This window comes from Crassostrea angulata, chromosome 5 (assembly GCF_025612915.1).
Source record: "Crassostrea angulata isolate pt1a10 chromosome 5, ASM2561291v2, whole genome shotgun sequence".
Classification (NCBI taxonomy): domain Eukaryota; kingdom Metazoa; phylum Mollusca; class Bivalvia; order Ostreida; family Ostreidae; genus Magallana; species Magallana angulata.
The window spans coordinates 17,373,181-17,390,661 of record NC_069115.1 but is presented as its reverse complement, the minus strand read 5'-3'; the positions used below and the strand labels follow the sequence as shown (position 1 = coordinate 17,390,661).

The 17,481-nt window shown below is 31.7% G+C and overlaps 2 protein-coding genes and 1 pseudogene across 2 annotated transcripts; 2 read left to right on the top strand and 1 right to left on the bottom strand.

Moving 5' to 3' along the window:
* The first annotated feature begins 3,108 nt into the window (after positions 1-3,108).
* LOC128184053 (uncharacterized) lies at positions 3,109-5,868 on the top strand. The gene is made up of 3 exons (XM_052853379.1): positions 3,109-3,461; positions 4,480-5,448; positions 5,695-5,868. Exons 1-3 carry the CDS (start codon positions 3,218-3,220, stop codon positions 5,751-5,753), a joined length of 1,272 nt encoding a protein of 423 aa, XP_052709339.1. The 5' UTR covers positions 3,109-3,217; the 3' UTR covers positions 5,754-5,868.
* Positions 5,869-9,885: 4,017 nt separating this feature from the next.
* On the bottom strand, positions 9,886-10,946 carry LOC128185169 (uncharacterized; annotated as a pseudogene).
* Positions 10,947-13,217: 2,271 nt separating this feature from the next.
* On the top strand, positions 13,218-17,266 carry LOC128184064 (galectin-3-binding protein A-like). The gene is made up of 3 exons (XM_052853391.1): positions 13,218-14,223; positions 15,990-16,128; positions 16,932-17,266. The coding sequence occupies exons 1-3, from the start codon at positions 13,899-13,901 to the stop codon at positions 17,161-17,163; spliced, it is 696 nt and encodes a 231-aa protein (XP_052709351.1). The 5' UTR covers positions 13,218-13,898; the 3' UTR covers positions 17,164-17,266.
* The last annotated feature ends 215 nt before the right edge of the window (positions 17,267-17,481 follow it).

The following is a 17,481-nucleotide window of genomic DNA, read 5'->3' as shown; positions in this document are numbered from 1 at the left end:
TTACAACTATAAACCTCAACACTTCTCACAAAACAGTTAGATACATGTATACCTGAAATACACACCTACAAATAATACTATGGTGTTAGTGATAGAATTGTACAATGATGATAAATTTGTTCCACACTTTTTGTTTTAAATCCGAGTTTATGAAATTGCTTGAATCAAATGTGTGTGAATCTGAGACAGACCGTGTCTCTTAATGTATTAAATCACATCAATATTGAAGATGCTTATTTATTTCATTTTTGATATGTTTTAATATTTATTATTCTTTAAAAAATGTATGAAGAGTTTAATGATTTTGTTTCCAGTTACAAAATACATAAGCACTGTAGAAGTTGTAGTGTAGTTAGCCATTTACAAAGTGAATACTGTTTTACTTATGTTTTATAACAAACATGTGGTAAATACTTTATTCTCGCCCCGCGTAATTTTTGCCCTTCTCTACTTGCAAACAGTTTCGCCCTGTTTTGAATACGCACAGACACAGCTGTGGTTTAAGAAAGATTAGTTGAGACATTGTAATTCGCCCAGTCTTTAATTATAATTAGACCGCTGATAACGAAGGCGAAAGGGGGTAGAAATCTAAAGTCGACCTTATATTATACCTATACATAAGTTACCTTTTTACTTTTTTTTACTCTCTAACTTTTTACTCACATTGTTTACTCATTTGAATTGGATATAATAATTATATAAATTGAATGTGTATATAACTTAAATTTTGTCAATTGTTTTTAGATTAAGCGCTGTGAATACAAGGAAGTGAACAAATGAGTCAGATTTCATATACATATAATATGGATGTCAAACCATAAAGCACTTAAAGACAACAATATGTTCTTTGTTTCAAAGAGTGGTCATAAAACCTGATTGTACATTGATGTTAAATGTTTGATTTTTGTGTTTATGGTACCAATTTTTCATTGTAAATGTCTCTTTAACTTGCGTTTTCGCTGGACAATTTACAATTATTGCTTTAAACAATATACTTCCTGCTTGAAATCAACTGGGAAAACCAAATGTCAATTGTTTCTAGATTAAGTCCTGCGTAAAAAAGAAAGTGAAAAAAAATGAGTCAGATTTCATATAATACGGCTGTAAAACCATAAAGCACTTTTAGACCACATTATGTTCTGTGTTTTTAAGAGTGGTCATAAAACCTGAGAACTTTTTTAAACCTGATGTAGCGTTATATAAGTGTGTGGTTGCATTCTTCACTACCATCTTAGTGTTTGTTTTCAATTAAATTCACATGGAACAAAATGTTTGCACTGTGGGCTCTTGAAAATATAGTTACATGTATTTTGATTTTTATTGAGTTGGTGTTTTTTTCAGAGATTTTTTTCTGTAAATGCCAATCTGCCTATGTAAAAACCTCTACACCTTGTAATACAGAGGAGTTGGGAATTGAAAGCATTTTTCGCTTCCAGAAGTGTTTTTTTTTATATTCATTTAAAAGCCAACTTCTAAAGTACAAGAAATGTGTGATTTTGTTTACTGTTATACTGCACATGTAACTTTTATGGTAAATTATGAGCAATTTTGCTAAATTTGGTCTTATTCATCACGATTAATTGGAATTTTTAGGTAAACAAAAACATCTTAAAAACATTCTAAATTTTAATAACTTTCAAAACCATTCTTCATAGAGACATTAGACAACTTTGGATGGATACATTGTCTGTTCAAAATGGCATAAATGTCAAAGGTCATGGTTATTCGAAAATCCAAAAATTATTGATAGTTCCTAACTCTTATGTTTAGGGTGGCATATAAAACACATTTTTATTAATGTAGTCGGACCTCTTAAGGTATCTCAAAGTATAACCCTTCAGCTCCACCTTGAAGTAGTTATAGAGTTACTGCCCCTATTTCATGAATTGGTTGTAATGATCGCTACTACTCTGAAACCATATGAGATGGATTCTTTTATAAATGTCTTTAATTTATTTCAAGTGTTTTTCAATATGTCCATATCAAAAGGATCCAATGTCTTTTTGAAGCAGTTTCTGCCCCTTAACTTTTCAACTTAGTTAACAACCACTTACAACTTTTTAAACATACACTGTAGCGACATAGGGCCATTTGAAAATGAAGATTTGACATTTGGCAAACAAAATAATATACACAGGTCAAAGGTCAAATAAATAAAAAATATCATTTTTAGTCTTTTGACATTAGTGTTTCTTGAAATGTTGCAAGGGAAAGCATTTCTTCGATTTTATAAAGAAACAAAAGTTGAAATATTAAAAAAAGAAACAGATGGGAAGACCTCCCACTGTTTAATAACAATAAGTTTTGTTTTGTTTTGGTGTTGAACTAAACATCAACCTTCTGAACACAAAAACGTAGGGCATACGTAAAATCTCTCTCTCTCTCTCTCTCTCTCTCTCTCTCTCCTCTCTCTCTCTTACAGCTTTTTATATATTACTCTATGTTTTCTGTTCTATAAAAGTATAATATTTTATTCCTCTTTTGATTTTTATTATTTATTTATTTTTCTTTTTCCTTTACTTCAGATATAATGTACTTTTCATATATTTGTATACCATTTATAAAACTTTTTTCTCTCTTGAACAGGTTGTGTTTTTAGGCTTTTCATACCATGTACACAATCAACGGCAGTTATAAAGTCCGCCAGTGTTTAAAATGTGCAGGAGACACGGAATACAGTTGTTTATCTTGTCCGAGTGATTTGTGTGCCGAGTGTAGAGAAAACCATATACACGATCTCGACACGATAGACCACAATGTTGTAATATATCGCGAAAAAATATACCAAAACTCGACCGGGCATGAAGTTTGTTCAAAACATCCTAACAATGACTATGAAATGTACTGTGAACCTTGTGATTTACCTGTCTGCTTTTATTGTGCAGAACATAGAACACATAAGTGGCAGAATATTCAAAGAGTCTATCAAATAAAACGACAACATCATAGCAAAACATTTCAAAACATCAGAAATGAAGCTATTCTGTACATGCGCGTTTTTCTTCCAGAAATCAAAGCGGATGTCAAATTTTGTCACACACAATTCTGTCTTTATCGATCAAAGATGTAAGCAAAGGTCCAGAAAATAATAAATGGTCTTTGCGAAAATGGGGATGTCGTGGTTTCTGACTCTATCTTCCCCGGTGCAGTTGTGGCGATAGACTGTAATGGAAAACATCGTTTCTCTTATACCGGGCATCCACCTGGATCAGAGTTAATGCTTTGGGGAATTTGTACTGACGATTTATCGCACATACTTCTGTGTGATAAAAAAACAAATACATTACAGATGATAGACAAGGATGGACAATTCTTATCACATCTCCTTATAAGACCATCTGGGATATTCATCCCACACAGTCTGAGTTATGATGAAAACACTCATCGTCTCTGGGTCGGATCAGAAGACAACAATGTTGTGGGTATCTTTATGTATATAACCCGACAGATCACTGTGACAGGTAGGTCTCATAAATTATCATAGTATTTTGATTGCCACTTTCAAACCGATCCCCTGACCTTAATATATGTAATTAATTGGACATATTTTAGATGGGATATGTACCTTCACCTAATGTAATCAAACGTATTCTAATTCCTTTTATGCTGAATTAAAAATTTGTAACACTTTCTTAATTTGTTTTAGAGTATTAAGTAAATTAATTTACATTTGATGATTATATGAGGGATGATAAAGTATACTCGAGAATAAAGTAATCAAAAGCTTAACAATTATTTCTGGTTTAACAACAATTATGTATTTTAATGACAAAAAAGTAATAAACTGACAGCATTCAATCGTGTACATACACACATCTGCATGGAAACAGAATGCTTTGCAAAATTCAAGCTCAGTTGACAAAGGTTCCATCTCATTTGGAAATTCTTTTTTTCGAATCACACTTTTATGGAAAAATAATTACTTGTTTTACAATTTAAACATAAAAAAAATAAAAAATTATGCATTATTATTTTAAAGTTAATGATGCCACAAAGCAACGTCTGATGCAATCTACGAGTAAAAAGTTTAATTCATACCCATCGTACTTAGACATAGAGAATAGATTCATATTTTTATTACTATAATTCGCATTTTTAGAAGAGGTTGGCTTTTCGTGTTAAAAAAATTCTTAGGTTTCTCCATAAACGATAATTTATCTAGTTATTTACAAAAAACTAGTTTTCAGATTACTGCGAGTGATCCAGTTAATGATCTCTTTAACTAATACATGTCTTATTTGTTAAAGTTATCCTAATTACCATTCCAGTGATTAAAGGAAAAAACATGCTGGGTTTTTTTTGTAGGGGGGGGGGGGGGTTGCAGTGAGTAAGAGTAAATGTCTGAATGGTCATTGCAGTTCCTTACCTTAAACTTTGTGTGGACGGGAGTAGATGTAATCACATTGGAAGGGCATATATTACATGAGATAATCCCACAAAAAAAAATACTTGAAATTAAGATTTATATCATTTTTGTAGGTCAACTGCCAATTACCGCTGACGTGATTCAATCTGAGCAACAAATCAAAGATAAAGAAACTTCACATACAACAGAAAAAAGTAAACTGAAATGGAAATCTCCCCCAAAGCTACATCAACTTCTAACAGTTTCAGAAATTGAGGGTTGTAATCATATTTCCTTTGTTACATCAAACTGCTTCTGGATTAGTGATTATAAAAATAGCCTCATTTTGACAAACACAAAGGGTGAAACATTATATCATTTAGACAATTTATATTGTGGTGAGTTATATAGTGACAGTTTGTATAGTGACTCGTTTCATTTAATTGGCTCACATACAGTTAACAATGAGAGTGAGTTATTTTATATAGATAAGGATTGTTCCATCAACAAACTGTCAAAAGATATGAAAACAACCTCCACGTTTTTAGAGTATACGAAATGCACATGGAGACCACGGTGTTTGTCCTGGTCTCCATCCACTGGAGATTTACTGGTCGGAATGATTAATGGGGTACATAAAAAGGCAGGAAGTGTAACCCGGTATAATCAAACTGGGCAACTAATACAAATAATACAACACGACGAAATTGATCAAGATATGTATAGCAAACCTAACTATGTTAAAGAGAATAAAAATGGGGATGTCGTTGTCTCTGATGCCTTCACAGCTGTAGTTGTGACGGAGCGTGAGGGAATGTATCGTTTCTCCTACACTGGACATCCATCAGGATCTGGACTTATGGCATGTGGAATTTGTACTGACGAGCTGTCACATATACTGGTGTGTGATAATAGAACAGAGACTGTGCATATGATTGACAAGGACGGTCAGTTCCTGTCACATCTACTGACAAGATCACAAGAGATAAGTGAACCACTGAGTGTGAATTATGACATCAACACCCATTATTTGTGGTTGGGGTCGTGGCACAACAACACACTGTGCGTATATAAGTATTTAAACCAACAGAACATTCTGTCAGGTAAGTTTAAGCAGTTATAATTTATTAGTAATCATAAGATAAACATTTATCTTATTTTTATTTTTTTAATTTTGACACATCGAGAACATATATGTCTATGCAGTTACTTAACAAGTTTGAACATTTTTTTTACATGATTTTCGTGATAAAATTCAAAAAGAAATTTATTTTGTTTGAATGGCTTTTCGTGACAGAGTAAATGAAATCATTAATACCGTATGATTAAAACATGTACATTTTTTGCAGACACACCTTCAAAGTATTCTGCGGGAAATACCTTGTCCAGTTTAAGTCAAAGATTATAATGGATGTACATTTGATGCTGATTAACAAGAAATATTGACGAAACTCAAAATGTTTACCTTTTCTTTTAACTTCGAAAAATCGACAAGTGAACAACAGTTACATTTACATGAAACACAAACTGCAAAATTAAAGCCTTGTTGTTTTAAACAATGAGTGTTCTTTTAAGCAGCGCATTATGATGCTTCGATTAAAATAACTACAATAATGTTGAAATAAAATAGATTGCTTGATATCGAATTAATAAAAATGGTCTTAAGAATTTTTCCAACAACTAAGCTTTCACCCGTGCGTGCACATTGATATTGCATATCGGACAACAATTTTTACTCTCGGGCTTTTTCGTGGTAAATTCACTGTTAGAGTTATTTCCCGTATTTTCCTTGCTACAGAGATAATACACGGAACACATTCTATTGATTAAACTGGGTCCTTAGGACATTTATCATTTTAACTATAGAAGATTCTATCTACACTCTCCTAAGAAATATAATGACATTTTTGCATGGCATCAAATATTTCTTTGCCATCATGAGGACAAAAAATAAGTACTTCATTGATATAAATTTTGTTATTTTATAACTCAATATGAAACCATAAATATATATGAAGAGAATATATAGCGAATTTCCAATAATTATTTACACGTATTTGTATTATCGGCTCTGGTGATATTTGTGCAAATGTGATATTGTAGAAACATAAACTAAAAATGCTAAAGAGCCTCCCGTGATTTAGCGTGAGCAGGTGGTGAATGTAATGCGCACGCGCAAGATTGTAAAATCAAATAAATCCAGATGATTTGCAGAATATTTTGAGAAATTTTCAATTATACCATACGGACATCAACTCACATGTGTTGAAATTTCAAAGGTGTAAGCAAGTACTCTGGTGCAGGCATTTTGTAGTTTATTTGCAAAATGATTAATTTATACGTATAGATGTTAAACAATGGATTTATGTGTGATGTTTTCCATACATTTGTTCACATGACAGTTTAAATGTTAATCACGATATCGTTTATCATATGCTTGATTTATAAAAATTGTGCAACACACACGAAGTAATTATATTCTATATAAATGCTATATATAACGCTTGTGTAGTACTACCTTATTAATTTCTTTATAATGATAGATGAGTTATTGAATTAATTTAAAGAATCGTATTTTGATACATTTTCATTTTATTTTCTTTATTTTATTATAATGTATATATTTCATAAGATTAAATTAAACAAAATTGGATATCATTTTTTTAAAAGACATGAAATATCGTTTTTATCTGTCCGTACGTTTACTTCAATAATTATAAATTAAAGAAAAACTATGAATTATATACAATGTGTGCATTTTACCTCAAACTGTATCACAAGAAAACGGTGGGGATCTCATACTTATGTTCTTAAGATGGTCATAGTGGTACCTACATAGATCTTTTGTGTAGAAATTTTCATCAAAGGCCATTATAAATTATTTGCAATACACACCGGGGAGATTTATATGAAATAAATGATATATCAAACGCTCATCTACCTGAAATATTTTTATGGTTATAAATTTTCAAATTAATTTAAGGACCCGTATATAGTACAGTTTCATATACTTTCTAAAGGAAATGTCAATTTTTAAGGAATTTAATTTTAAAAAAAGGATTACTCATTCAACTGGTCTAAATAGTCCTACGTTTTGAGCAAAGACAGTTGATAACATTTATAGAGAAGGCATAAAAAGATTTGCAGTGAATATTGATTTGAATTTGCGGGATAATCTATATTAATAATTTCTTGTGAATGTGACATATTTTATGACTCAGTCATTAAATTGAACAAAAATATAAAAGACCCAAATAATAATAGAATTAAGGCACTTTTCAGCATAGTAAAATCAACATGTTTGCGAAATGACATGCCAGGCAAAAATGATAGCTAGTTATTTGATAATTAAAGGCCAAAAATTGCAGTCTCTCCTGAGATATTTAAAACGCACATTTTTCGAAATACTTAATTTGATATCCATAAATACCGCAAGGTTCAAATATATAATTATTCATCTCAATGTCATGAAAATAAAAGATTTCATCTTTGAAAGGCGCCCTCTACCAAGTCAGGTCTCAACAATTCGCAAAAAATAAAAAGTTTGCGGAAAATTTTCATTGAAAACGACGGAAATGTAACCCGGAAAAAGCAGTTGAAATTGTGCAAGATGTTTCGAGTACTTCCGAATGGAGGAAGATGTCAAAATATACCATCGTAATTCTCTGTTAGAAATTTATTTCCTCCTTGTAAAATCGTAACGTATTGATGAACATTAAAAATCGTGAAACGAAATATTAGATTTTAATTCTGCTTGGTAAACTTTGCGAGAAGTTGATATTTCTCCAGATTTATGTGCATATGTTTTATATACCTTGACGTTGCGCAAATTATACACTTTTTGTTTTGTTCAGATAATTTTTTTAAAGTTATATAATTCGTAGAACTAGATAATATCTTTTTAAAAGCTTTAATAAATTAGTTAATCATATTTTAGTTTCTCCAAGTAGAAATAAAACAAATTATTTACACAAATAATCATAGAAAAAAAGGAAATTGTTTTTAACTACCCTTCATTTAAATCATTCTTTAATTTCATATTTGTTAATTTATATATTAAAATCTTACATTCAATTGTCATTAATAAATGAATTCTATTATAAAAAATTAGATTTATACAATAAAAAATCCACCATCTCCTGAAAAAAAATGATTACATCAAATTGTATCAAAGTAGAGTTTCAGTTCAGAGAGTTAATTACTGGACTAGAGAAAGAAACATCTACTCATGGAAAGCAGGTCTCACAAATGGCCTCACATGCGAGTAGATATAAAGCAGCCTAGATTAATGCAGACAGTCCACCAGCGGGAATCCAGTATCCAGTCTTCTTATTTGTCTGAACTGAAATCCCTGATCTTTCAAAATCACAATCTTCTCCTTGGTTCTGTCACAAGTCTTTTTCACCGTTTTAATGCCTGACTCGTTAAAATCAACGAAAAGTGTTTGTACTGGCGGATACCTTTCACTGGTTTGAAAAACTGCCCCAGATACTTTTTCCAGGATCTCCATTGCCACGCTGGATATCGCACAGCAGTGTTAGTAGTAGAAGATCTGTTAACAACATCTTTAAGTCAGCCAATGCTATCACAATCACATCGCCTATACAACTTCTTGAGAAGAGCAAATCCTCCATCGACGAGGCACCATGCGTGTCCTGGGATCTGAATGTTAAACTCTATTCTGTTGTGTTGCTTTGTCATTACTCGCCACATGAAATATCCAATGACATACTGGTTCTTATTCTGGCCACAGCAGTTATCAGCGTGTATTGTGCATAACATTTAACCCGATGTGTGGTTTTGTAAGGCCCAGTCCAACATAGAAATCACAGAATCTGGTCCATGCACTTTTGTTCCATCTGGTCCGATAGTTTTATTTTCGTTATAAGAAAATTCAGTTCTTTTGGTTCTCCATCGGAGCGGACACCAAATATATGGATTTTCCGAAGTGTCTGAAAGTGCCGCAAATAATTAAAAATGCACACATTCTGACTGAAGTCAAAAGTGTAATGGACGAATCTGTCTTGTGAATGGTATGTGTCTCGGGACTTTTTCACACAATCGTTGTACACTTTCCTTTCAGCTTGTTCATGTGTGATGTGTTCCTTCATCTTCTTGCTGCCTCCAACTTTTCCTCCTCTGAAACTGCATCTACAAAACTTATTTGAAGTTTTTCACACGCGGCACATACATCGTTCCTTGATTTGGCTAGTTTGATATGCAGAAAACACTGGTTCCAGATTTTGCAAAATGTGGAATGCTGCGAATGTCGGTCGTTCGGACAGCTTTCAACATATTTCTCGTGGACGTCCTTGCATCGGATGGAATGTATATGGGAGGAGTGTCATCTCTTTCTCTTGGGGGAAGCTGGTTGTGGTAACCCAAAGTCATCTGCATAACTAGAGATGAACTGTACAACTAACTTAATGTCATTATACTGTTGCGAATGACTAGGTTTTTTTTTTCTAGGTTTCCATGCTTGCGTGGTGTTACTCCATGTGCATTATTATTGATGATGATGTTATGAAGATAATGCTTCCCTATATCATAGAAACATATTTCTGCAAACCTTTTCCCCAGAAAACATAAACGTCTGCCTGGAACGTATTATTTTCTTTTTTCGTTTTGTCGTTTCTTTGCAACTGTCCACAAGCGATCCCATGATGTACATGTCTTTTTCTTCCTATGACATTTCTTTCGTGTTAAGGATGTGCGAGTACAAAGTATCGTCGCTGCAGAGAGATATGCACTTGTTCTTACAGCTGCAGCCACGAATCTGTATCGCTCTGATTTTGAACAGATCAGGATCATGGGGTAGGGTTATATTCTCAATGGACGCTGAGCTTCTCTGGTATTCATTTTTGTCATCGTCCCCATTTCCACCATCTGAATTTGGATCCGACAAGACGGCATCATCAAGAAACGGCATAACCCGTCGATCTAAATCAAATCAGCTGGTTCATCGTCGTTCGCGTCATCTGACAAATATTCATGATCAGTGACCTGGGAACCTGCAGGAGTGCTGTTTGGAGTCCATCCAAAGTGCACAGAAAAGAAGTTCTCCAGCTCCTGAAAACAAAAATTAAAAAAATAAATATTTTACACCAAAAAGGAAACATTAATTTCATTTGTAACATTTAATAAAAAAAAAACACGAACCATAGAATGTTATTTTATTTTATTATTTTTTTGGGGAGGGGGGTGTATGTCAATAATTGGTAGTTGTCATGATAAAATTGACTGCAAACATTAAGTACATATAATAAGCTTGTTTTTGTCCTTATAATATTAATAATATTTTATGCATATTAATTCCGTTAATTATTTCTTTTCCCAACGCTTGTTTGATTGTTTTTTTTAATATAAAAATTAATGTGCAAAAAGATTCACATTTTATTTCCCTGACTATAAAAAAATGTTAGTAAATATTTCATAATTGTTAAAATTATTGTTAAACCAAATAAATTAAAGGAAGAAAAAAATTAAAAATGCAAAAAAAGAAAAAAGAAATCGATGTAACGGGGACTTGAACACCCGATAGCAAAATTTATATATGCAACAGGAGAATGACCTAACCTACTGCGCCATAAACGCTACGCATCTATAGGAAATTAATTGTGTCATATTTTTGCAAACTCCCTACAACTTATTAAGGAGTTCGCCTTATTACTTTTAAACACATTTTTATCTACTCTTCGGTCAGTAAGGTTATAAAATGTCACACAAGTTTACACCAGGTTAACAATTATTTACGGGAAGACCAATTTAGTTTTTGACTGTAACCTTAGCGACTTCTGCCACAGAGTGCAAAGTTAACCCTGCATACTGGCTTTCAGACTATCTAGCAATCCTCTAGATCTGTCGGTCAATTTTGTTAAATTTTGCATATGAGATAAGAGCTGTGGAAATGATATGTATCTCATTAGCATGGTATATTCATAGAGCTTAGCATCTTAAATAAACACATAAAAAAATATTCACTAAGATGTGGAAAATGAAAATTACACTTATTTAAGGTCGATTTTTTTTTTCAGAAATACCAATACACCAAACAAAAATTATTGCAGGTAAATGATAAAAACCTTTTTCAGTATTTTCATCGTATACACTAGATATGTATTTAATGACTTTTGAGACAAAATATTAATGAAATAAAATCTTGGCGATCTTTTTATTGTGTCGATTTAACATGATCAAATTTGATTACACACGAAAAGGTAAGCTCACAATGGGCGCTGATTTTAAAAATGATATACATCTTAGAAAATCTATGGGTTTTTTTTATTTTAAAGAGCTGATACTGTTCACATAGGTGCAAAAACTGCACAAAACAATATACCGGTGTTATATATAATTTATATATTGCAATATATTTTCACCCCCACACCTTTGTAAAATATTGAGTCTTTAATATCAGAAAGTTATGGTACTTAACTTTGTTAAATATTTAATTTTATTGTTCTAGTGTTAAGTCAGATAAGTTTGTAATTTTTGCTCAGGTGAGCCATGTGGCCCATTTGCCTCTTTAAAGTTTATTAAACACAGTCTTATCGGTTATCCCCTTCTCGGATTTGGTGGCGCATGTACGTGTATTAATTTATTAGGTTTATTAACAAAATAAAACAGTTTTATAAATTGTGCGTGTGTTATTTTGTTTAAAAGTGTTATAAAGGGCAAACAGAAGCAAAAAGCTTATAAATTATATTGTAATTACTAGTATATAATTGTGCTCAATAATGCTGTTTGTATAAGCAGCAGCAATTAGCCTTTGATCATGAACTATCGTTAAAACATATAGTCTTAGTGTTTCATTTGCATAAGTGATCTATATCTGATGCTTTGCAATAAACTGATATTTCATCAAAGTTGGATCTACGACCACATGGTCAGTGAAACAAAAATTCGTATACCTGATATATTATATGTAGTTTTATTCATAATCGACCGTTTATCCATTTTTCAGAAGCTATCTATGAACAAACTTGAACAATTTAATGATATTGCCACAGATCTATATGGAACTAATTTTTTCCTCCCACAAGGAAATATCGGAATTACACTTTATGCACCATATGCTTCAAACACAAAGACAGATTACAAAAATGTAGCTATTGATTCTATCGATTGGATTTTCTCAGACCTGTATACAACATATTTTTTTCAAACAGTTTGTAAATTGAATTTAAAAGGCTGAGCCTATTGTCGAGATAAACTTAAAAAGGTTTTCAAACAAAGAGATTTAAGCAGATTATCATCATTTGTTTTTAATAAAAATATCTAATGGATTCCTAAATCTAAGACTCACAATTAATTGCCGTCAAACATAAACTTGAACCAAATTTAAGATAAACATTTATTTACAAGCGAAAAAATGATAGTAAAGAACTAATACATGTATATAGAACTGTAACGGTTTAGTTGTTGTCTCAATGATTATAACATTGTTGAAATTCATCATTAAAGGTTTTCAGAGAGCTCGACAATCGTGACCATTTTAAGACTGTATTTATCTCCGTTTGAAGAAGATCTCTGTATAAAAATATAGGAAAACAAACCAATATAAAAAAGTGAAAAATATGGAATTTTTTAATTTGATAATAGTTTATAGCTAAACAAATTTGAAATTTTAAGGTAAATCTAATGGGTAATCTGTTGGCTATCAAGCCTCCTAAAAAGTGGGAAAACTGCTAATTAATTAATGTATTGTAGATTCCTTATTTTTTGCGAGTACTTAATTCCGCGATTCAACGGTTTTCCATCAAATCGCGAGAACACACAATCGCGAAAGCCGAAATATTATAGTTTCGTATAGTTAATACATGTATGTTTGAAATTATAAGCGGGATTTTAAAATTTGCGAGACGGGCTTCACGCGATTTTACGCGGATATTAATTCCTCGCGTTTAATTAGGAATTTACAGTATTTGATTGATCTGGAAGTTGGTAAAGGTGATCTTTTCATATACTACTTAATAAGGGAGTTGGTAATAGATAAATAGGCATAATTTGCCCTTACCATTCTGAAGATGTTAAAATAATATTCCTACAGCATAGTGTTACACTAAGTAAAATAATAATAGGAAACGCTTTTCCTTTTCTCAAAAAGGATCCTAAGATAAAATCAATGTTTTCGGAGATGATTTAGGATGTTTTCCCGTGTCAAATCTTAAAAACGTTTTGTTAATGTAGGCATGAGTTATGAGCAGGATTACACTCGCGTGAATCGTGGACAATAGTAAGCAGAACTACATGACCGCACGCGTGAATAGTGTACCTTGTTATTTTATGCATGAAATAAAAATTTTGTAACACCCTTGGTACGCATGCACACACAGAAGATTTGAATAATTGTCCAATCAGAAAATTTGTCAAAGATGTGTTACGCCATTATATACAACGCAATAGCTATAAGTCTATCTGATACAATCATATCTTACGTGTAGACACAATCGTTGCAAATGTAACACTTTTTAATAACTGAATAATTGGGATGCTATAATAAACCGTATCGGTTGTTACAAATCAAACTCGTAATTCGAGGCTGAAAAAAATCATGTTATTTGAAATTTGTCGAGTTCATTTTCTGTTCCTCTATTTGTCATTGTCAGAAGCCTTCATAACCAGTCATTTTAATGCAAATGAAGAACTTAGCAATACACTGGTAATGCATACTCTGTTGGAAAGCAGACGCGTTGGATCTAACATAAGGTGTGCCATTTTGTGTGACAATAGATGTCATTGCTTAAATTTCAACTCTCTATCAGGGATGTGCCGCCTCTATAGTTCGTGTGATCTCTCTGATGCAACAATCAGTGAGGCAGGATGGACCTACTTCACCAAACTCACCAAACTCACCAAAATCACCCCGCAATTTTTAGGTATGTATCTTGAAAATAACAGAACAATAAATTATGAACTAGTTGATATTTAATGAAAACGTTTTACTTCCAAGGTAGCAGAAGCAGATGTAATCAAATTCTTTTTAACAAATAATATTTACTTAGAAAGGTAAATCTATTTCGAAATATAAATGTCGCTGAAAGTTGCCCGATTGTGATGTTGACAAAATGATGATTTTAGTTATAACGCGCTATCAAATCACTTAGTAAAATTATTTATTGCACATGTGATATCTAATGAAAATTCCATAGGAAAAATGTGATGAATGTGTCATCTAAAAACGATTTCATTGAATAATTTGGATTCATATTCAGTTCTTGCGGCGAACTAGTGTTTTTCACACTCGTCTTTCACCTTGTTAAAAAGAATACAGAGGTTAACTTTATGTTGAATAAAATAAAAAAAGAATTTTTTGAAATCAATTTGCATTGGCTATAAAACCATATCAGTACTAAAAACATGAAAACAAATTTCTTATCATACGCACACGCTGCAAGCGATTTTTTTTTTAGTAATTTATGATGTTCTGCAGGGGATTTCGGTGACACGACACATTAAACTGTCTCTTTTTTCAACTGATTTTTTCCAAACTCCATTTTTTTTTTAGAAAAAATATAAAAAGCCCATTTGAATGCATCCATAAAGTATGCACGTATATTAAGGTCTTTCGATTGTCGTGTGACGTCATTGTGAGCATTCCGGAATATTTTACCGTTATCGGTTTTAAAAATAGTGTTATGTGGTGCATAGTTTTGCCAATATTTATTGATCTATACTTGTGTTTAACACATTTTAAGCTATGTAAAGTGAAATGACACCAATGTTTAACAATTCATAGAGAGTAGTTTGAATTGAAATCGCTGAATTCAATGAAAAACTGATAAAACCATATAAAGGCAAACTTGAAAGAGACCACAATTCATAATTTTTTACCAGGCAAGGTAAACATTTCTTTGCAGATTTCGATAGGATATATAATGAATTACAAATGTACCAATTTTCAGTGAGTTTGAACCATTATTTCAATAGTTATAGACGTTTTATGTTGCTAAACTATACTTATTCATGGTTAAAAAATCGTATCAAAATGCACTGTAAATGTGATAGCTTTCATACTGGCAATTTTTAAATGGCCTTAAAATGTTAAAATACTTAAAATAAAGGATTGCGATTAATTTCTTTTAAACATTGCTTTATTATATCGAAATTAGTTAAAATAAATGTGATATTTGATAAGAGAGCAGTCGTTGCTATAACTGTCCTGATAGTGTACCTGTGTTTGCTCCTACAGCATGAACAAAATATTTGCAACATACCAATATTTAACTTCAATTTGATTGTTTGCATATTAATCATCAAATTTAAACAAAAATTACATAGATTAAACCATAAAAACATCGAGGGTGGAGAAACCTTAAACAGAAGTTTATACACTTACATATTACAAAACCTTTTTTTATTACAAACAAACTATTATCTAAACAAACAAATCTTGTTTTATTATGTTCTATAAAGATTAAAAGGAAGTTGATCCAGCCTAACAGTTATTTTGTAAAATCAAGATTAATCTATGTCTGCAAATTGTTCTAGTAAAAATTCAATAGGATATGTAATACACAATTTTTATAAGGCTTTATAATTTTAGAAAAAATCATGTAATTTCGCTTAATCTCACGTTTCAAAGAATGAACATAAAAAACAATTTTAATAAGTTTACGACACGCAATGGTATCTATATATATAGACATAAGACTGGTTGACGGGTTACATTCTGGAGAAGGACGTGTTGAGGTATTTTACAACAACACCTGGGGGACCGTCTGCGGTAACAATTGGGATGATAACGATGCTCAGGTTGTCTGCAGAAGGCTGGGATATATCGGGTATGTCATTGTTAATACCATGTTTGCTTTTACGATTTTTCTATGCTTAGCGAAACTGGAAACTTGTTTTATAAATATGGTTTCCACATTTTCAGAATTCTCGAAGGGAAATAATTTGGTATCAAAACCAATGTAACCATTTTGAATGATAATACTTGTATTTTGATGAACATGGTGAAACTTCCTAAACAATGAATAGAGTATACGAAAATGACGTATTTTACAGATAAAATATATTTTAAAAAAATAATATTAGAATTAATCAGTTGACAACAATTATATGAAGTATTTATTATAAGTATTAATTCCCATTTTTGCACCAACATTGTAAAAGAAAAGCTACCAAACCAACATTCTTCTAAAATTGTATGACACAAATTAGCACATGTACATGTAAGCATCTCCAAATCATTTCTAAAAGAAAACTTTTTTTATAAATCATTCGTTTAATATGTGAAAACAACTTAGAAAATATTTGGTCGATTTTAAATTCTGTTGCATTCTAATGACATTTATATGAAACTGTTACAATGATGAAAATATCCTTGACATAATTGCTTTGTTAAGTGCGATACCTTAAACAGAACGTATATGGTCTTTTCCTATTACAATTATCATGCGCAGAATGAGAACTTTTCCTTTTGTGAAAGCACGAATGGGGTTTTAGTTACTTTACCCTTTTTCTTTGCACAAGTAAATAAACTCAGAAGTTTCGAAGAGAATGGAGGTAGAAAAACATTCTACATTATAATTGTGACTAAAGATACAAGAGTTGCAAAAGGTTCTATTTCTTTTTATATCAGAACAATAATGGGTGCGAGTTTTAAATTCCAAATGGGAAGTGGACCAATCTGGATGGATGACGTTCAGTGTAAAGGTCACGAGACATCTCTTACACAATGTTCCTTTAATGGGTACGGAATCCATAACTGTGACCACAGGGACGACGCTGGTGTCTATTGTACTGTAAATTTTGTATATAAAGAAGGGGACCCAAATTCTGTTTTAAGAAGAAATGCCATTGCAAAGGGATAGCTTGGACGAGTATTTGAGAATTGAAGTACATGTAGTACATTCATTTATTAACTTTGAATGGTCTGCTGATGATTGGAATAAATCGTCAAATGTCCTCTTTTCTGTTCTTGGTATATGTTATATTCTTTAACGTATTTGTATTAGATTTTTCGAACAAAATAAAACCTTTATATATTTGTGTGCTTTGATTTAGTCTTGAAACAAGTCCAGTGTTTTGTTTAACTCATATAATAAAACACGATGTCATTGACAACGTTACAAACAATGTTTTTAATTTTGTATAACTTTCTGAAGAGCCAACATGGCTGAAATCGCTAA

Bases quoted from the DNA above. Each gene is read 5' to 3' on its own strand.
- LOC128184053 (XM_052853379.1), top strand. From the start codon at position 3,218: ATGCTTTGGGGAATTTGTACTGACGATTTATCGCACATACTTCTGTGT. The intron at 3,462-4,479 runs GTAGGTCTCATA...TCATTTTTGTAG, and splicing joins CCGACAGATCACTGTGACAG to GTCAACTGCCAATTACCGCT. The intron at 5,449-5,694 runs GTAAGTTTAAGC...CATTTTTTGCAG, and splicing joins CCAACAGAACATTCTGTCAG to ACACACCTTCAAAGTATTCT.
- LOC128184064 (XM_052853391.1), top strand. From the start codon at position 13,899: ATGTTATTTGAAATTTGTCGAGTTCATTTTCTGTTCCTCTATTTGTCA. The intron at 14,224-15,989 runs GTATGTATCTTG...CTATATATATAG, and splicing joins AATCACCCCGCAATTTTTAG to ACATAAGACTGGTTGACGGG. The intron at 16,129-16,931 runs GTATGTCATTGT...TTTTTATATCAG, and splicing joins AGAAGGCTGGGATATATCGG to AACAATAATGGGTGCGAGTT.